The sequence below is a fragment of the Taudactylus pleione genome, unplaced genomic scaffold (genome assembly GCF_031769625.1).
Source record: "Taudactylus pleione unplaced genomic scaffold, aTauple2 ptg000830l, whole genome shotgun sequence".
NCBI classification, from domain to species: Eukaryota; Metazoa; Chordata; class Amphibia; order Anura; family Myobatrachidae; genus Taudactylus; species Taudactylus pleione.
In genome coordinates this window covers 3803908-3826078 of record NW_028285232.1, presented here as the reverse complement: position 1 = coordinate 3826078, position 22171 = coordinate 3803908, and the positions used below count along the sequence as shown (strand labels likewise).

General features: G+C 44.0%; 1 protein-coding gene across 4 annotated transcripts in view; it reads left to right on the top strand.

The window, feature by feature from the left end:
• Window positions 1-22171, top strand: part of IL11RA (interleukin 11 receptor subunit alpha) — a 210470-nt gene that overhangs the window by 161485 nt on the left and 26814 nt on the right. For 2 of the 4 annotated variants that reach the window (XM_088458420.1, XM_088458418.1), the window contains exons 6-10: window positions 8118-8281; window positions 15611-15789; window positions 15871-16012; window positions 17234-17302; window positions 20240-20308. In XM_088458420.1, the coding sequence (XP_088314546.1) occupies window positions 8118-8281; window positions 15611-15789; window positions 15871-16012; window positions 17234-17302; window positions 20240-20308 (623 nt within the window). The remainder of the gene's footprint in view (window positions 1-8117; window positions 8282-15610; window positions 15790-15870; window positions 16013-17233; window positions 17303-20239; window positions 20309-22171) is intronic. The other 2 variants (XM_088458419.1, XM_088458421.1) reach the window with 2 other exon arrangements.

Below are 22171 nucleotides of genomic sequence, written 5' to 3'. Positions count from 1 at the left end.
AGCGGACACCTGGATGAGAGAGGGATCAGGAATAACTCTGATAGAAAATAAAGGGAGAGGTGGGGGACACCGATCCGTACGTGGTGTTAGGCAGTGTCTGTTGCTGAAAGCATTGCAGAAATCTGAATGCGCCACCGGACCAGGTCACAACCCACCCGAAGAAGAGTACCTGAGTTAAAATGACCGAAGGATTGTGCCTGACACCCTGCTGCTCCCTCCTGCAGTGGGGAGTGACTGACTGGACACGTGTTTCACCACAACGGGCTCGTTCACCATACAGCCTGACTCTGCATATCCAGGTCTCTCTTAAATAGGCTTCTAATGTCAGATTATTCAAACAGTGTTCTTATATCATCATATACAGCAAGTGTGGAAAACTATTTGCTGTGTTTAGAATGGTATAATAGAAATGTAACATTCATCTTGTAAGCTTGCTCAAACGTTTAAAACAACATAAATTGGTAATTAAATAATCACTTAAATAATCATGTGATCCAAATTTGTAAGGTAAAGAGAGACAAAAGGGTTTTGCAATGGTATCCTGTTCTTGGACATATTATATCATTTGCATCTAATGCAATCTTACTTTCTGTTATAGGTCACAAGGGAAAAAACAAAAAACGAATTAATATTGTGAAAGAAACAAATATAATTTAACTGACAAATTTACACAGAGGGTTATTAATCTTTGGAGGTCACAAGGAACAGTTACAGAACGAAATTAGATTCATTGGCGATTTCTGCAATGAATGGAAAGAACTTAGGAAGGTCATACAAAAATACTGGCCGATTTCGTGATCAGATCCAGACCTGGCAGCAAGATTAGGTAATGAAGTACCATGAGTTGGAGGAGATCGACCAATTTGCGAGACACCTTGGTGCAAAGTCACTACAGCAAGGAGAAAAAGACATCAGAACATGGTGTCAGGGGAACTTTCCCTTGTGGGGCATACAAGGCATGCCAATACATCACGTCCATGGAATCTGTAGAAGATAGATTTGGCCACACTTATCATATACGGGATCATTTCAATTGCAAATCCACCAATGTGTTATACTGTTTGACATGCTCATGCAACAAAAAATATGTTGGTATTACCACTCGTATGCTAAAAAACAGGATTTTGGAGCATGCGGGCAATATCAGAAATGTGGATAGAGATAAGAGAAATATGAAACAAATCACCACTGTGGCCAAGCACTTCTACCATCAACGTCATGATAATAATCACAAATTGAAAGTGTTCTGTTAAGAAAAAATTTAATTGGGTATAAGAGGAGGAGATTATATAAGTGAACTTTTGAGGAAATAGAGTGAGTGGACCTTTAAATTAGGTTCCCTCTCACCTAATGGTCTCAATGAGCACATAAACTACAGTGTATTTTTATTTTTAAGAGAGACCTGGATATGCAGAGTCAGGCTGTATGGTGAACAAGCCCGTTTTGGTGAAACACGTGGCCAGTCAGTCACTCCCCACTGCAGGAGGGAGAAGCAGGGTATCAGGCACAATCCTTCGGTCATGTAACTCTTCTTCGGGTGGGTCGTGACCTGGTCCGGTGGCGCATTCAGATTTCTGCAATGCTTTCAGCAACAGACACTGCCTAACACCACGTACAGATCGGTGTCCCCCACCTCTCCCTTTATTTTCTATCGGAGTTATTCCTGATCCCTCTCTCATCCAGGTGTCCGCTCATAGAAGACCCTGGACAGCAAAGGGGACCAGGTACTTGTACTCCGTACTTACTATTTACATTTCTATGGGGTTATGTGACACAACATGATATTATCTGCCTATAGTAGTTTATAATATTTAAGTATGTCATCCGGGATTGCTATCCTGATATAAATCAGTATCAGGTCATCTGGGATATTTACGCCTACAGGGTGGTCTTTGCTCTCCCCTTTTTTCAGAGTACTCTGCTAGCTTTTCATGTGTATATTTGTATATTTTGGTTACATTGAGGTAGTATCCAACCTGGCAATAGGATTAAATAATTTGTTGCACTCGGGGATCATTTGCATATGTGTTTGTGTTTGGCCATACATGGTATATGAATTTGGGATGATACCCAGCAGACACGCTATTATCACACTCAATGTATAGACTTATCTCAAATGACCGAGTAGTTATTATTACATACAATTCTAATTTATGAGTTATTTCCAATTATTTCCAATTTTTATATGTCATACGAACTGTATCTGACCCTGCTATTATAATATATTATGTACCCATCAGGAGCTATATGAGCATAGGAACTGTACCTGACCCTGCTAATATAATATATTCTGTACCCATCAGGAGCTATATGAGCATATGAATTCAAACAAGCACAGTCACCACATTTATGCTAATTCTTATAATAGATATATTTTTATAAATTCATGAGATTAATTGCTAAGGGAACTCGATTAGATATTTTATAAATGAGCACAACAAATCCCTATTCTTTTATTGGAAATATATTAAAAGCTAATTTTTAATTATACTAACAAATCACTTATGTACAAAAGAGTGCCCCACGGAGGAATCACTATACTGATGATTGGTTTTTCCAATTATTGTCACTTTGTGAGTTCCTTTCTGTCATAGCCAGCAATTACTTTATCAGCAGCTTTTCTGTGTGATAGGACCAGGCGGCTATAAATCGCTCCCCATGCACATCAGTGAGCCGTGGGCATCCATCACCCTGACGCCGGTTCACCAGTTGTCCTTCCTTGGACCCCTTTTTGTAGGTACTAACCACTGCATAGCGGGGTCACCCGCAGACCTGCCGTTTTGGAGATGCACTGACCCGTCATCCATCCATCACAATTTGGTTCTTGTCAAAGTCGATCAGATCCTATAATGATCTGTATTACTCGTATTTTGAACCCGTCATTCGCCATGTCGCTACCTGATGCTGATGAAACAACATGTATATCGGTCATGTCTTAAACGTGGTCAAACCTGTATTTTTATATCATTTAGCTGTAAATAATCTTCCAAGTCCAACGAATCCTGCATGTGGGTACCTAAGCCGGTCACTCAGCAAGGACACCCAAGTCCTAATCCTCCCAAATTATCCTGAGGGATGGTGCCAACTATCACTCCCTCATATGTTGCTTACCCGAAATAACAGATGCGTTAGGTCCCCCACAAGGTATGTGACTGTCAGGCCTGCCCACTCTCCCAGTGTTCTCTCTCCCACAGACATCCCATTTATAGAGATTAGACCAGCCCCAGGACTCAGGACCCCCCTCGCTCCTCTGATGTTGTGGTCAGAGGCCGTCCAGCCCTGGTTGTGGTCAGAGGCCGTCCAGCCCTGGTTGTGGTCAGAGGCCATCCAGCCCTGATTGTGGTCAGAGGCCATCCAGCCCTGATTGTGGTCAGAGGCCGTCCAGCCCTGGTTGTGGTCAGATGTTCAGCCCCCAGTGGTTAGTGAGGTCACATCATGTAACCACCATTGTGCCCCGTGTCACAGCAGCTTGTGCAATCTCTGAATCACAGATCTTCACTGAGCGTCTTACAGACCTGGTTATTACAGCACGGATTATCCACCGCCCTCCCTGGAATTAAAGGGGTGCTGTGACTCTGCAGATGATGTCCTCAGTCTGCTGGGAAACCCAAGGAGTTCTGCCATCACATAATGCCACAAGGCTATAGGCTAGGGGTGGGCAATAAGCTGCTCCCAGCTGTTGTAGAACTACACATCCCAGCATGCCCTGCCACAGTTTTGCTATTTGGCTATGCTAAGACTGTTGCAAGGCATGCTGGGATGTGTAGTTCAACGGCAGCTGGAGTGCAAGTGATTTTTTTTTAACATCACTTATGTATGTTAAGGTTATATATCGATGGTACTCTGGTATTTTGTATTATCACTTATGTATGTTAAGGTTATATATCGATGGTACTCAGGTATTTTGTATTATCACCTGCTTCCATGGAGAATTGCCACCAGCAGTTTGTTTAACTTACACACTAAGGACCTCATTCAGAGTCGGTCGTAAGCGGCCGCTCGGTCCTACGCATCCGATGTTTCCAAGCCACGCATGCGTACGGTTAGTTGTGCGTATGTGCGTACGAGACCTTGCGATCCAAAATGCTGTCGATCGTACGGCTTACGAGCAGGAAGTGGCTTCCGAGAGTTGATTGACACGAAAGGCCGTTTGTGGGTGGTGACGGGGGTGGTGGTCTAAAAACGCAGGCGTTCCTCACTGTTTTCAGGGTGTTTTAGGGGTGTACATAAATAACCTGCTACGAGCGACATAGAAGGCCGGAAGTAGTAAAACGTCACTCTGCGAGCAGGTTAGAGGCCTGGCTGATCTATGTGCTCTCTCAAGCCCTGAGTACAATCGATACGATCGAATGTGACTGATGTTATGTTTGATGTTTCTATATTGTGCCACACAATGCAAGCAGCTAATAATCGTTTGTTGTAGCTAATAACACTGCTAATTGGCTTGTAATTGATTCAGCTGCGTTTGCATTAGCGAATAATAAGAATAAATCAATTTCAGGGCGATGGCTTATTCTATTCGATTTTTTGGTAATTTTTGGTGTAATTTGCACACAACACAAGCGGCCACAGCCATCAGAAGAAAATTACCATACAGCGACTGACAGCGACTGACAACGATAGACTCGATCGCTAGCTGCTATCACTCGCTAGCTAGAGGAGATGCATTGTTCACGTATGGGCGTCACTTTGGTTACGACCGACCGGCCGTACGATCGCTTCCTTTTTCAGTTTTGCGGTCGTTAGGCGTACGAGCGACTCTGAATGAGGTCCTAAGTCATTAGCCAAATAGTAACCTGCGTTACAGATATGTAGCACTTATACAGGTTCCATACAAAAGGTCAACACCAATTTGGTTGACACCAAAACATCAACATGAAAAAAGTTAGATAGCACAAAAGGTCAACCGGTACAAAAGATCAACACGGTTAGGGTTAGGCAACAAGATGAGAGTTTGGATTCGTGGGGAAGATTAGGGTTAAAAAAAAGTAAATAATTTCTGTGTCGACCATTTCCATGTTGACCTTTTGTACCTGTTGACCTTTTGTACCTGTTGACCTTTTGTGCTGTCGACCTTTTGGTGTTGACCAAATCACTGTTGACCGTTTTAATGTTGACCTTTTGTATAGCACCCCACATACTAGGATGGTACAGGAATATGATGATAAATTAGATGGAGCTTATACATGTGTACTCATACACTATTACTGCAATCACACCAAACAGCTCTTCCCAATGCCTCAGATCCCGTGCGACTTGTGTTGAACCTCTTTTTTGATTCAATATGTGATACAGGGGTGGTATGGCAGAGCGTGTACAGATGGCGGTGGTATGGCAGAGCATGTGGCGGTGGCATGGCAGAGCGTGTGCAGGTGTGGTGGTATGGCAGAGCGTGTACAGATGGCGGTGTTATGGCAGAGCATGTGGCAGTGGCATGGCAGAGCGTGTGCACATGGCGGTGGTATGGCAGAGTGTGTGTATGTGGTGGTGGTATGGTAGAGCGTGTGCAAGTGGCGGTGGTATGGCAGAGTGTGTGCAGGTGGCGGTGGTATGGCAGAGCGTGTGCAGGTGGTGGTGGTATGGCAGAGCATGTCCAGATGGCGGTGGTATGGCAGAGCGTGTGCAAATGGTGGTAGTATGGCAGACTGTGTGCAGATGGTGGTGGTATGGCAGAGCGTGTGCAGGTGGCAGTGGTATGGCAGAGTGTGTGCAGGTGGCAGTGGTATGGCTGAGTGTATGTACACCCCAGCGGATGCCCTGAGTCAATGAATAGTCCAGCACCTAACCAGTGGGGTGGTTTATTTAGTGGCAATGTGAATGTACAGTCGTACTCACAGCTGGGCATGTACAGACTCGTTGCATGGAGCGGAGTATACAGATCACCAGCCAGTGACCTGTATGTGATAGCCGCGCAGTATACTAGCGGCAATAGCGGCTCTGGCATTGATGGATGAGCGGCAATCCCAGGGTCTCTCTGGAGATAAGTGGAAAACAACCGTCTCCCACTGTGACTCTCTAACACAGTGACGAGATGGCGCAATACATGCGCAGATCTACAGGCGGTGCCCATCTTGGTCAGGGAATGAAGCCTCCCTAAAGGAACCAACATGGAGCATTCGCTGTAGCGCTCTCCAGCTTCAACGTTTGTCATATAGTATTTTGCTGGAAGGTGCGTCTTAGCCTTAGCTGAGTAATGTGATATGTGACACTTGTACATCTGTGAGAGAACGGCTCTGACTCTGTGTAGGAACTGATTCAGAGCCGGTCGCTATTTGCGCTCGCTCGTCCCGAAAATAGGGGTGGCTATTCAAATGAACCGTTCGCTCTTTGCGGTCTGTTCACGCCTCTAGGTCTGAACGAGCGAACAAAACTTGCGGTCGTTTTTTGGATAACTACGCCCCCTGGCCGCTCGAATCCTACGTCATGTCCGCTATTTATTAGATTAATCGAGTACATCGAACAGGGTATGAACTGCTCGCTATTCTTGTGGTTGGTTTTTGCTACCACAATCTTGCGAGCAGTTCTGACTATAAAATAACCCAGTGACGTGGTCAATGACGCTGCTGTATTAATTATGCACACCCATAAAACGCCCGTTTTGACCTTTAAGCACGCCTGCGATCGGATCTCCACTCCCCGTTTTCAAGCACCTTCCCCTGTTACCACCCACATACGCCTCCTCCTGTCACTCAAGTTATCAGGCATTCGCTATTTTGCGAGCACATGAATTTCGGCCGCACTGACTGGTTCGCACATGCGTATTACAATCCGTACGCATGCGCAGTTGGGCAAACATCGCTCGGGGCGAACGAGCAGCCACTTGCGTCCGGCTCTGAATCAGGCCCTTAGTGCTGGTTTCTATGACATAATCAGGATAAATACAGAAATGGGCCAGCTGACGTCATTCTCTCTACGGCGGGTGCGTACCAGATATATGGATCACACCCCAATCAGATTCGCTATATGACTGTTTGGGGTGCCAGGCTACCCGACTACCCCCATTCCTCTGGGGTCACCAGCTGCTACATGTATCTGTGGGTCTGATTCAGTGATGGACGCTAATGACATCGCAGCTTCTTTGCGAAGATATGCGAATGGCGCTGACACTGAGAGATGTACTTTGCCGCCCACCTGCGGCTTTGCAAATCCATACATCTGCGTACCAGACTTATGAGTAGTCCTATAATCCTGCAGAATGACCACGAGTACTGGGACGCCAGAACCACTATCACTGCATACGGGATTGTAGGCGCACGACATGTCTGTGTTCTTAGCCGCCCGCCCCATTACCACCCACAAGTAATACCTAACTGTCAGTAACACTGCGAGTTAATAGTGGCTGCGAGCTTATACGGTAATGCACCTTGACACGTGCGCAGTGCCTCAGACGCAGGAGCAGATTGGCGATTATCGCTCAGCTGCCTAAACATCCGCATAGCGCACATCTGAGTCACGCCGGCGATACATTCTAACGGCCTATCTCTTTCTCAGATGGCCGTACGGACACAATATTACATGGAAGCATCAGGTCCGCCGGGCACATGGACCTAACATGAGTGATAAATATAATATCTTAGGAATTATGACACCTTCCTGCACCCTGGGTGGTTCCTATCCCAACATTACTGTAGCTGCTGCCTTTTGTAGGACCTGATATATCCCAGCAACACAGGAATTGGATTAATGTTTCATATGAAAATTTACTTTTTATAGTATAATAGTTACCGTACGGCGTTATCTTGTAGGGGCAGATATCGCAGATGGAAGAGACCCGCAAAGCTTGTCACCCACCTGATCAGACATGCCCATGCCCCAAGTTGGCGAGACTATGCCCACGTCTGTGTGCGGCTTTTCCTCCTTGTGTTCTGCCTGTCTCACCCTCCCTGAGTTATCTCTTTGGTTATTATAGTAAATGTGTTTTCAGGTTTGTAATTCAGGGCACTCTGTATAAGTTTTACGTTACCCCCTGCTCTGACCAGTGTAATTGTGAATGACTCCCAATACCCTCTGGCCATCAATTACCTGACAGACATCCCGTATACAGCGTATACACGATGATAATAGTCACCGGCTGACATGGCGTGCATACATAGACATGTGTCTGTGCTTTGTTATAGGGTGAACAGGAACAGTCCTGAGATCTGCCTGCAGGACCCCACCCATCCCAACATGTGCTCGGTGAGACACTCCAAGCTGTGGACCTCTTATCAGATGAACATTACCGAGGAGAATCCGCTGGGCTCCAAATTCAGGATCCTGGAGTTTACTGTGCAATCTATTGGTAAGTGTCCTATGTGATGGTCATGTGTCATAGTCAGTGTGTCCCATGTGATGGTCATGTGACATAATCAGTGTATCCCGTGTGATGGTCATGTGTCATAGTCAGTGTGTCCTGTGTGATGGACATGTGTCATAGTCAGTGTGTCCCATGTGATGGTCATGTGTCATAGTCAGTGTGTCCCTTGTGATGGTCATGTGTCATAGTCAGTGTGTACTGTGTGATGGTCATGTGTCATAGTCAGTGTGTCCCGTGTGATGGTCATAGTCAGTGTGTACTGTGTGATGGTCATAGTCAGTGTGTCCTGGGTGATGGTCATGTGTCATGGTCAGTGTGTCCTGTGTGATGGTCATGTGACATAGTCAGTGTGTCCCGTGTGATGGTCATGTGTCATAGTCAGTAGGTCCTGTGTGATGGTCATGTGTCATAGTCAGTGTGTCCCGTGTGATGGTCATGTGACATAATCAGTGTGTCGTGTGTGATGGTCATGTGTCATAGTCAGTGTGTCCCTTGTGATGGTCATGTGTCATAGTCAGTGTGTCCCTTGTGATGGTCATGTGTCATAGTCAGTGTGTCCCATGTGATGGTCATGTGTCATAGTGTGTCCCGTGTGATGGTCATAGTCAGTGTGTCTCGTGTATTGGTCATGGTCAGTGTGTCCCGTGTGATGGTCATGTGTCATAGTCAGTAGGTCCCGTGTGATGGTCATAGTCAGTGTGTACTGTGTGATGGTCATGTGTCATAGTCAGTGTGTCCTGTGTGATGGTCATAGTCAGTGTGTCCTGTGTGATGGTCATAGTCAGTGTGTCCTGTGTGATGGTCATAGTCAGTGTGTCCTGTGTGATGGTCATGTGTCATAGTCAGTGTGTCCTGTGTGATGGTCATGTGTCATAGTCAGTGTGTCCTGTGTGATGGTCATGTGTCATAGTCAGTGTGTCCTGTGTGATGGTCATGTGACATAGGGCCTGATTCAGAGCCGAACGCTCTGACCAGAGCGCTCGCACTGAATCGGAGCCCTCCTCCAAGAAAATGGAGCATCCTCCTGGACGCTCGCATAGCTGAGGGTGACCACCCACAGCTTATGCGAGCGTCCATGATGATGGTCACGATGGTCAAGACCATTGCGACCATCGGGCTTGAGACGGAGACCCTGCGGTAGGGTCTCGTTGCCGCAAGCCCTGGAGTGATTTTGGCTCTCTCAGAGCCAAAATCACTCCCACTGACATCACTAGAGATGTCAGTGGGGCCGGCTTCAGACGGCAGGCGTTCCCATGGGAACGCCACCGTCTGGCAGCCACTGACTATGACAATCAACATCGACAGCACGCCCCCTTTGGTGCGAGACCCAGAGCGACGGAGAACCCGTCACTATCCGGGTCTCACGCATGCGCACGACGGAGCTCCCTCCGTCATGCGCAGTGGGGCAACATCGACCCGCTTGCGAGCGTCCTGTGCTCGCGAGCGGGTCTGAATGACCCCCATAGTCAGTGTGTCCCGTGTGATAGTCATGTATACCGGTATATTTTTAGATTATGGGAGAAAGCCCAACAACACGGGGAGAATATACACATTCCACACAGTTAGGGCCATGGTGGGAATCGAACCCAAGACCTCAGTGCTGTGAGGCAGTAATGCTAACCACTACACCAACCATGCTGACCAGTATTTAATTTCCCCCTCCCCTGGGATGGTCCTGGGTCTATTCTGTCTATCTGCACAAATAAATAGTGTTTTCCGGTGCAGGATGATTTGGGGAAATAAGGTCCATGCATTATATGATGGTAGTGAGCTGATGCCCTGTGCCAGGGGCTGACTGCCCAGCGAGGGGTCCGGGGGCAGTGATGAGAGTGACAGCACAATGAGCGTATTGTTACTATGGTATTAGTGGAAGGGATGCCTGCGTTCCATACTCACTGCTTGGATTTTCCTCTGATAGCCGCCAACAAGGAATCCTACAGAGGGGAAATGTCTTTGTCTCACTATGTGTAACTGAAAGGTGCCAGAATATTGCACACAGACCTCCTAACGTACCGGAGCCGCTAACCCCTCTGCGTAACACGTCACAGCCAGCGCTCTGCGCAGAGGCAGCTGCTGGGGCTCCCGATACATCATTTATACTTCTATAGTTGGGAGGGGTGGGGACTGGTCGCCTTGCGCACTGGAGTCCTGATTCAGAGGCGCCTTTGTACGCAGCGACTGTGCTACAATGTGCAAAAGTAAAGAGATGTTTCCTGCCAGTATCTGTGATCCGCTGGTGCGTCTGGAGTCGCAGCATCGAATCACTTGCGTGACCATCGGAGATCTGCGTAACCCTCAGGTTATTCAGGAAGTCCGGTGTAATCACGCTGCAGAGGCCAGGATATGTGTGACGCAGACCCTGTCCTCGGCATGCCCAGGAAAATGAGCCGACACGCCCCCGTTTTCAAGAACGCAGCTTGTCGCCACAACCTCCCCGTCCCCAAACAGCCGCAGCATGTCAGTCATGCTGTGGCTTAGGGGGCACTGTGACCGTCGTCCCAGAAAAATGTATAGCGTATATATGTGATGTTCACCCATAGATACTGGATGCTGTATATTTAATAATTGCATATAGATAATTCACTGTGTACTGTATACATGTGACAGTCACCTATAGATACTGGATGCTGTATAATTAATAGTTGCATATAGATAATGCACTGTGTACTGTATACATGTGACAGTCACCTATAGATACTGGATGCTGTATAATTAATAGTTACATATAGATAATGCACTGTGTACTGTATACATGTGACAGTCACCTATAGATACTGGATGCTGTATAATTAATAGTTACATATAGATAATGCACTGTGTACTGTATACATGTGACAGTCACCTATAGATACTGGATGCTGTATAATTAATAGTTACATATAGATAATGCACTGTGTACTGTATACATGTGACAGTCACCTATAGATACTGGATGCTGTATAATTAATAGTTACATATAGATAATGCACTATGTACTGTATACATGTGACAGTCACCTATAGATACTGGATGCTGTGTGTGAGTATTAGTTACATATAACTAAAGCACTGTATATATATGACATTCACTTATAAATATGGGTGCTTTATAAGTATGATATACCTATAGATAATGTACTGTTTGTATATGTGACATTCACCTATAGGTACTGGATGCTTTATGAGTATTATATACCTATAGATAATGCACTGTGCATTTATGTGACACTCACCTATAGATAATGGATGCGTTATGAGTATTATATACCTATAGATAATGCACTGTTTGTATAAGTGACATTCTCCTATAGGTACTGGATGCTGTATGAGTATTATTTACATATAAGGCAATATTTATATATTTGACATTCGGCCTACAGATACTGGATGCTGTATGAGTATTATATGCATAATGGTAAATGGTGCCTCCTTATTAATGTATAGGGCTTTGTGTTGCAGTTAGTAGATGTGCTGATAACGGTAAATGGTGCCTCCTTATTAATGTATAGGGCTTTCTGTTGCAGTTATTAGATGTGCTGATAACGGTAAATGGTGCCTCCTTATTAATGTATAGGGCTTTGAGTTGCAGTTATTAGATGTGCTGATAACGGTAAATGGTGCCTCCTTATTAATGTATAGGGCTTTGTGTTGCAGTTATTAGATGTGCTGATAACGGTAAATGGTGCCTCCTTATTAATGTATAGGGCTTTGTGTTGCAGTTATTAGATGTGCTGATAACGGTAAATGGTGCCTCCTTATTAATGTATAGGGCTTTGTGTTGCAGTTATTAGATGTGCTGATAACGGTAAATGGTGCCTCCTTATTAATTTATAGGACTTTGTGTTGCAGTTAGTAGATGTGCTGATAACGGTAAATGGTGCCTCCTTATTAATGTATAGGGCTTTGTGTTGCAGTTATTAGATGTGCTGATAACGGTAAATGGTGCCTCCTTATTAATGTGTAGGGCTTTGTGTTGCAGTTAGTAGATGTGCTGATAACGGTAAATGGTGCCACCTTATTAATGTATAGGGCTTTGTGTAGCAGTTAGTAGATGTGCTGATAACGGTAAATGGTGCCTCCTTATTAATGTATAGGGCTTTGTGTTGCAGTTATTATGCGCTGATAACGGTAAATGGTGCCTCCTTATTAATTTATAGGACTTTGTGTTGCAGTTATTATGCGCTGATAACAGTAAATGGTGCCTCCTTATTAATGTGTAGGGCTTTGTGTTGCAGTTAGTAGATGTGCTGATAACGGTAAATGGTGCCTCCTTATTAATTTATAGGGCTTTGTGTTGCAGTAAGTAGATGTGCTGATAACGGTAAATGGTGCCTCCTTATTCATGTATAGGGCTTTGTATTGTCGTTATTAGATGCGCTGATAACGGTAAATGGCGTCTCCTTATTAATGTATAGCGCTTTGTATTGTCGTTATTAGATGCGCTAAATATGGTAAATGGTGCCTCCTTATTAATGTATAGGGCTTTGTGTTGCAGTTATTAGATGTGCTGATAACGGTAAATGGTGCCTCCTTATTAATGTAGAGGGCTTTGTGTTGCAGTAAATAGATGTGCTGATAACGGTAAATGGTGTCTCCTTATTAATGTATAGGGCTTTGTATTGTCGTTATTAGATGCGCTAATAACGGTAAATGGTGCCTCCTTATTAATGTATACGGCTTTGTGTTGCAGTTATTAGATGTGCTGATAATGGTAAATGGTGCCTCCTTATTAATGTATAGGGCTTTGTGTTGCCGTTAGTAGATGTGCTGATAACGGTAAATGGTGTCTCCTTATTAATGTATAGGGCTTTATGTTGCAGTTATTATGCGCTGATAACGGTAAATGGTGCCTCCTTATTAATGTATAGGACTTTGTGTTGCAGTTAGTAGATGTGCTGATAACGGTAAATGGTGCCTCCTTATTAATTTATAGGGCTTTGTGTTGCAGTAAGTAGATGTGCTGATAACGGTAAATGGTGCCTCCTTATTCATGTATAGGGCTTTGTATTGTCGTTATTAGATGCGCTGATAACAGTAAATGGCGTCTCCTTATTAATGTATAGGGCTTTGTATTGTCGTTATTAGATGCGCTAAATATGGTAAATGGTGCCTCCTTATTAATGTATAGGGCTTTGTGTTGCAGTTATTAGATGTGCTGATAACGGTAAATGGTGCCTCCTTATTAATGTAGAGGGCTTTGTGTTGCAGTTAGTAGATGTGCTGATAACGGTAAATGGTGCCTCCTCATTAATGTATAGGGCTTTGTGTTGCAGTAAATAGATGTGCTGATAACGGTAAATGGTGCCACCTTATTAATGTATAGGGCTTTGTGTTGCAGTTAGTAGATGTGCTGATAACGGTAAATGCTGTCTCCTTATTAATGTATAGGGCTTTGTGTTGCAGTTAGTAGATGCACTGATAACGGTAAATGGTGCCTCCTTATTAATGTATAGGGCTTTGTATTGTCGTTATTAGATGCGCTAATAACGGTAAATGGTGTCTCCTTATTAATGTATACGGCTTTGTGTTGCAGTTATTAGATGTGCTGATAACGGTAAATGGTGCCTCCTTATTAATGTATAGGGCTTTGTGTTGCCGTTAGTAGATGTGCTGATAACGGTAAACGGTGCCTCCTTATTAATGTATAGGGCTTTGTGTTGCAGTTAGTAGATGTGCTGATAACGGTAAATGGTGCCTCCTTATTAATGTATAGGGCTTTGTATTGTCGTTATTAGATGCGCTAATAACGGTAAATGGTGCCTCCTTATTAATGTATACGGCTTTGTGTTGCAGTTATTAGATGTGCTGATAACGGTAAATGGTGCCTCCTTATTAATGTATAGGGCTTTGTGTTGCAGTTAGTAGATGTGCTGATAATGGTAAATGGTATCTCCTTATTAATGTATAGGGCTTTGTGTTGCAGTTATTAGATGTGCTGATAACAGTAAATGGTGCCTCCTTATTAATGTATAGGGCTTTGTGTTGCAGTTAGCAGATGCACTGATAACGGTAAATAGGTGCCTCCTTATTAATGTATAGGACTTTGTGTTGCAGTTAGTAGATGTGCTGATAACGGTAAATGGTGCCTCCTTATTAAGGTATAGGGCTTTGTGTTGCAGTTATTAGATGAGCTGATAACGGTAAATGGTGCCTCCTTATTAATGTATAGGGCTTTGTGTTGCAGTTAGTAGATGTGCTGATAACGGTAAATGGTGCCTCCTTATTAATGTATAGGGCTTTGTGTTGCAGTTAGTAGATGTGCTGATAACGGTAAATGGTGCCTCCTTATTAATGTATAGGGCTTTGTGTTGCAGTTAGTAGATGCACTGATAACGGTAAATGGTGCCACCTTATTAATGTATAGGGCTTTGTGTTGCCGTTAGTAGATGTGCTGATATTGGTAAATGGTGCCTCCTTATTAATGTATAGGACTTTGTGTTGCAGTTAGTAGATGTGCTGATAACGGTAAATGGTGCCTCCTTATTAATGTATGGGGCTTTGTGTTGCAGTTAGTAGATGTGCTGATAACGGTAAATGGTGCCTCCTTATTAATGTATAGGGCTTTGTGTTGCAGTTAGTAGATGCGCTGATAACGGTAAATGGTGCCTCATTATTAATGTATAGGGCTTTGTGTTGCAGTTAGTAGTTGCACTGATAACGGTAAATGGTGCCTCATTAATGTATAGGGCTTTGTGTTGCAGTTAGTAGATGCGCTGATAACGGTAAATGGTGCCTCATTATTAATGTATAGGGCTTTGTGTTGCAGTTAGTAGATGTGCTGATAATGGTAAATGGTACCTCCTTATTAATGTATAGGGCTTTGTGTTGCAGTTAGTAGATGTGCTGATAACGGTAAATGGTACCTCCTTATTAATGTATCGGGCTTTGTGTTGCAGTTATTAGATGAGCTGATAACGGTAAACGGTGCCTCCTTATTAATGTATAGGGCTTTGTGTTGCAGTTAGTAGATGTGCTGATAACGGTAAATGGTGCCTCCTTATTAAGGTATAGGGCTTTGTGTTGCAGTTATTAGATGTGCTGATAACAGTAAATGGTGCCTCCTTATTAATGTATAGGGCTTTGTGTTGCAGTTAGTAGATGTGCTGATAACGGTAAATGGTGCCTCCTTATTAATGTATAGGGCTTTGTGTTGCAGTTAGTAGATGTGCTGATAACGGTAAATGGTACCTCCTTATTAATGTATAGGGCTTTGTGTTGCAGTTAGTAGATGTGCTGATAACGGTAAATGGTGCCTCCTTATTAATGTGTAGGGCTTTGTGTTGCAGTTAGTAGATGTGCTGATAACGGTAAATGGTGCCTCATTATTAATGTATAGGACTTTGTGTTGCAGTCAAGCCGGACCCCCCAGAAATCATGTCTGCAGAGGCCATCCCTTTTGCGCCCAGGCGGCTGCTTGTTACCTGGGCGTATCCATCCTCGTGGCCCCAGGAGCCACACTTTAAGTTGAAATTCCGGCTACAGTACAGACCAGTTCTTCACATGTACTGGTCCACGGTGAGTCACTGGTTGCGTGTGTACATACATGTCACAGGATGTTGTTTCTTATTCATGACTTGGTGCCACCTCTATCCCCAGGTGGAGACGGCCAACCTGTCAGACGTAATCACTGACGCTTTCGTTGGCGCGGAACACGTTCTTCAGGTCAGTGCCAGGGACTTCCTGGACGCCGGCAACTGGAGCGAATGGAGTGTGGAAGCCAGAGCCACACCGTGGACCAGTGAGCATCTGTCAATGTCATTCATGAGTGGAATTATATCTATCTATGGGCTGCACAGTGGCACAGTGGTTAGCAATACTGCCTCCTAGTGCTGGGGTCTTGGGTTCAGTTCTAAACAGGTCCCCCTATGTGTGTAGTTTGTATGTTCTCCCTATGGTTTCTCACAAATGCTCCATTATCTTCCCACATGCAAATTATATACTTCTTCCAAAATGATCCAGCATGTGCCTCTGTGTGGTAGAGAATGCAGATGGTAAGATCATGCACAATACTAAGTAAGATTCCCTTATGGATAATATGCAGAAAAGCAGTTGGAGGAATTTCGGAGTGACCCTTGGGGGCCACAGTAAAGATTTGGAGAAACACATTGATACATGTTAATAGACTCCTATAAGGGCTGGATTAAAGTTTGTGGGGGCCCCTAACAATAAAAAGTATAGGAGCTGATTCAGCGCTGGACGCACTGCCGATGTGAGATGCTACTGCGCATGCATTCCGATTGTGTCCGTACAGGGGGCCTGATTCAGACCTGCTCGCGCGCACTGAGCGCTCGCAAACGGGTCGATGTTGCGCCAGTGCGCATGCGCCTAATGTTCGGTCCAGTGCACGCCTACCCCTGACGTGTTGTTTAAGCTAATCATAGGGGTACATGGCAACGGGGACATACAATATTACATGGGCATTTATATGAACTTCCACCTTTGTTATAAAATGTAACAATGTGCACTTAAAAACACGATCATTTGTTGAAGTGCAATTGTAATGTGCAAAATGCTGTTGACCGCTCAGAAGAGGTACAAAAAATAAATCCTTATGTTATACTGTGCTGCCTGTCGGCACAGTGAGCACCCCCCCTCCAAATGCACCCGCTTCCCTCCATTATTTCAGTTCAGTACATAAAATAATGTAATTTCTGCTCTGCATAGCTGGACTCATGGATACCCGGCTCCTAGGAGCACCGTCTGGCCAATTCTTCCCACTGCCATCGTGCACCCTAATCCCGGAAATCTAGACACCACACAAATCTTGGTGCACAGCCCTACCAAAGTGGCCGCTGTTCTGCACCTCAGCAATTTTGCTTTTTGCAAACCAGGTCTTAATAAGGGCTTAGCAGATGTTATGTGTAAGTCTGAATACGTGCCAACAAATCGGTGGAAGGAAAGCGTAATACGAATTCTTACATGCTGCCTATAACTCTTTCTCTTTCCGTTATGTACATAGTGCCGGCCCCAGAGGACAGTAATAAAACCACTAGGGAAGATCCGGACCCTCACATAAAGGAACCCTATGGTGAGTTGTCAATCACAATATCATGTGACTTGTGCTGACCAATGTAAACGTTGTTGACTGACACAAGGCTTATCTATATGTACAGGCCGCTGTTATTGGAGAATAATACATGAGTATGTAACATGTACTGTGATTTTATTTTACACATTACACTGCAACCATGGTAACTTACTAGGATAAGTGCAGCATGGCACAGATTCAGTAGCCCACAGCAACTCAGAATTGTGCAACCTTTAGGGTCTATTTACTAAGCAGTGTTAGGAGACAGAGTGAAAAGTGATAAGAAAGTGATAAGGTGCCAGCCAATCAGCTCCTAACTGTCATGTCACAGGCTGTGTTTGAAAAATGACAGTTGGGAGCTGATTGGCTGGTACCTTATCACTTTTCACTCTGTCTCCTAACACTGCTTAATAACTAGACCACCGAAATAGCTGTCTCAGGCTGACTGTCTCTGAGAACTGCCCAAAGCATTGTCTCGGCATTGGGGTCACCACACTGTCCGTGCTTCATTACCAGGAGGTCTCACAGGGACCTTACTGTGTTATTAGAGACTTGCTCATGGTTCCTCTGCCCCTCAGTAGCAATAGATAACTATGAGGAAAACCACTCTGTCTTGCCCCTATGTAACAATAGATCAGATCGCTATAAGAACACCATTCTCTCCAATATATTATGTTAAGTCATTTTAGTAATATAATTCCTGCGCTGCTCCACAATGCTAGACACCCAGACAGGCCTGCTCCATACTGACCATAGACTCTGTGGTGTGACATATTTATTACCACTTATTAATGTGGTGCATCATATTCCATTACAATGGGGAACAAAACCGTTATAAACCATGACTGGGTAATAACAGGCAGACAGAGGGCCCTGCTCGCAGGCTTACACTCTATGGGGACAGAGGCATCTGATACACAAGGATAGGCGCTACCTATTGCGTATTGGCCCAGCCAGATTGCAGAGGCCCTCGGTGGGCTGGGTGACAATGTTGGGCCTGGGGTCAGCGGGATGAGAACATATGTAACGTTATGTGTGGGCTGTACAGAGTGGAGGTATTTGGATCGGAAAGTGGGGTAGAAATGAATGTTTTGTACTTATTCTATAGTCTGCAGCAGTGTATTATGTTTATGCTGTGATTCCCAGCTACTGTTGTCTATGTGTACTCTGTGGTGCCTTATACAGTGCTTCCGGAAAGTATTCACAGCGCGTCACTTTTTCCACATTTTATGTTACAGCCTTATTCCGTAATGGAATAAATTAATTTTTGTCCTCAAAATTCTACACACAACACCCCATAATGACAACATGTAAAAAGTTTTTTTGAGATTTTTGAAAATTTTATTTAAAAAACAACAGCTAAGAAATCACATCTGCTCAATACTTTGTTGATGCACGTTTGGCAGCAATTACAGCCTCAAGTCTTTTTGAATATGATGCCACAAGCTTGGCACACCTATATTTGGGCAGTTTTGCCCATTCCTCTTTGCAGCACCTCTCAAGCTCCATCAGGTTGGATGGGAAGCGTCGATGCACAGCCATTTTCAGATCTCTCCAGAGATGATCAATCGGATTCAAGTCTGGGCTCTGGCTGGGCCACTCAAGGACATTCACAGAGTTGTCCTGAAGCCACTCCTTTCATATCTTGGCTGTGTGCTTAGGGTCGTCGTCCTGCTGAAAGAAGAACCGTTGCCCCAGTATGAGGTCAAGAGCGCTTTGGAGCAGGTTTTCATTCAGGATGTCTCTGTACATTGCTGCATTCATCTTTCCCTCTATCCTGACTACTCTCCTAGTTCCTGCCGCTGTAGAAAATCCCCACAGCATGATGCTGCCACCACCATGCTTCACTGTAGGGATGGTATTGGCCTGGTGATGAGCGGTGCCTGGTTTACTCCAAACATAACGCCTGCCATTCATGCCAAAGAGTTCAATCTTTATCTCTCATGGTCTGAGAGTCCTTCAGGTGCATTTTGGCAAACTCCAGGTGGGCTGCCATGTGCTTTTTACTAAGGAGTGGCTTCGGTCTGGCCACTCTACCATACAGGCCTGATGGTGGATTGCTGCAGAGATGGTTGTCCTTCTGGAAAGTTCTCCTTTCTCTACAGAGGAATGCTGTAGCTCTCAGGTTCTTGGTCACCTCTCTGCCTAGGACCCTTCTCCCCCGATCGCTCAGTTTAGACGGCTGGCCAACCTAGTGGTTCCGAACTTCTTCCATTTATGGATGATGGAGGCCACTGTGCTCATTGGGACCTTCAAAGCAGCAGATATTTTTCTGTACCCTTCCCCAGATTTGTGCCTTGAGACAATTCTGTCTCGGAGGTCTACAGACAATTCCTTGGACTTCATGCTTTGTTTGTGCTCTGACATGCACTGTCAAGTGTGGGACCTTATATAGACAGGTGTATGCCTTTCAAAATCATGTCCAATCAACTGAATTTACCACAGGTGGACTCCAATTAAGCTGTAGGAACATCTCAAGGATGATCAGTGGATGCACCTGAGCTCAATTTCGAGCTTCATGGCAAAGGCTGTGAATACTTAGGTACATGTGATTTCCTAGTTTGTTTGTTTTTTATTAAATTTGCAAAAATCTCAAAAAAATTTTTTACAAGTTGTCATTATGGGGTATTGTGTGTAGAATTTTGAGGATAAAAATGAATTTATTCTATTTTGGAATAAGGCTGTAGTATAACAAAATGTGGAAAAAGTGATGCGTTGTGAATACTTTCCGGATGCACTGTAAATAATAGTTAATAATAATAATAATAATAATAATAATAATAATAATAATATTCTAGCATTAGCTGCACCTCAGAGATAAATGACCTTCCTGGTGTTATGTGTAAGACCTAATACATGCCCACCATAAACAGATAATATATAATAGATAATCTTACATTTTGCCTATATCTCTATCTTCTCCCATTATGCACATAGTACCAGTCTCAGAGGACAGCAATAAAACCACTACGGAAGAGCCGGAGCCTCGAGTTCAGGAACCATTTGGTGAGCTGTCAATCACAATACCATGTGACTTGTACTGGCCAATGCAAATGTTTCTGACTGGCACAAGGCTTCTCTATATGTGCAGGCCGCTGTTATATGAGAATACTACATGAACATCTATCAGTGCTTTCATTTTACATTCTGTACCAGACTCGTGGTTATTTATTAACATAACTACAGTAATCAATACGTTCGGTAGCCCATAGCAACTATGTTTCAGCTTTCTTCACATTTCCATTTATCCTTGAGAAACACTTCTGTTTTGACAGAACTGCAATAGATGTCATTATAAGAAGAATAAATCCCTCTTGTGTCTCAGTAACAATAGATCCCTATGAGAAGAATAAGTTTCTCCTGCTCATCTGTAACATTAGATCACTATGAGTAGTCTCAAGACTCATACACACTAGACGATAAAGTGAACGATATGGACGATAACGATATCATTATTGGTCATAGCATTCAATATCGTCCAGTGTGTATGCACGATATCGTTAACGATGTGCGATCCTGAGGATCGTTAACGATGTCTTCCATTGCCTGAACTTGCAGGACAATCTGACGATATTGTCAGATTCTGCAAGTTCAGGGAGGTGGCAGGTGACGTCACTAACCGATATCGTTAACAATATTGTTCAGTGTGTATGCTCAATGTCGTTCCCGACATCGACCCCTCAGTAACAATAGGTCGCTATGAGAAGAATAAGTCCCTCTTGTCCCTCAGTAACAATAGGTCGCTATGAGAAGAATAAGTCCCTCTTGTCCCTCAGTAACAATTGATCCTTATGAGAAGAATAAGTCCCTCTTGTCCCTCAGTAACAATTGATCCCTATGAGAAGAATAAGTCCCACTTGTCCCTCAGTAACAATAGGTCGCTGTGAGAAGAATAAGTCCCTCTTGTCCCTCAGTAACAATTGATCCCTATGAGAAGAATAAGTCCCTCTTGTCCCTCAGTAACAATAGGTCGCTATGAAAATAATAAGTCCCTCTTGTCCCTCAGTAACAATTGATCCCTATGAGAAGAATAAGTCTCTCTTGTCCCTCAGTAACAATAGATCCCAATGAGAAGAAAAAGTCCCTCTTGTCCCTCAGTAACAATAGATCACTATGAGAAGAATAAGTCCCTCCTGTCCCTCAGTAACAATAGGTCACTATGAGAAGAATAAGTCCCTCTTGTCCCTCAGTAACAATAGATCCCAATGAGAAGAATAAGTCCCTCTTGTCCCTCAGTAACAAAAGGTCACTATGAGAAGAATAAGTCCCTCTTGTCCCTCAGTAACAATAGCTCCCAATGAGATGAAAAAGTCCCTCTTGTCCCTCAGTAACAATTGATCACTATGAGAAGAATAAGTCTCATGCTTCTCAGTAACAATAGATCCCAATGAGAAGAATAAGTCCCTCTTGTCCCTCAGTAACAATAGGTCACTATGAGAAGAATAAGTCCCTCTTGTTCCACAGTAACAATAGGTCACTAAGAGAAGAATAAATCCCTGTTATCCCTTCGTAACAATAGATCCCTATGAGAAGAATAAGTCCATCTTGTCCCTCAGTAACAATAGATCCCTATGAGAAGAATAACTCCCTCAGTAACAATAGATCCCTATGAGAAGAATAAGTCCATCTTGTCCCTCAGTAACAATAGATCTCTATCTGAAGAATAAGTCCCTCCTGTCCCTCAGTAACAATAGGTCACTATGAGAAGAATAAATCCCTCCTGTCCCTCAGTAACAATAGGTCACTATGAGAAGAATAAGACTCTCTTGTCCTTCAGTAACAATAGGTCACTAGGAGAAGAATAAGTTCCTCCTGTCCCTCAGTAACAATAGGTCACTATGAGAAGAATAAGTCCCTCTTGTCCCTCAG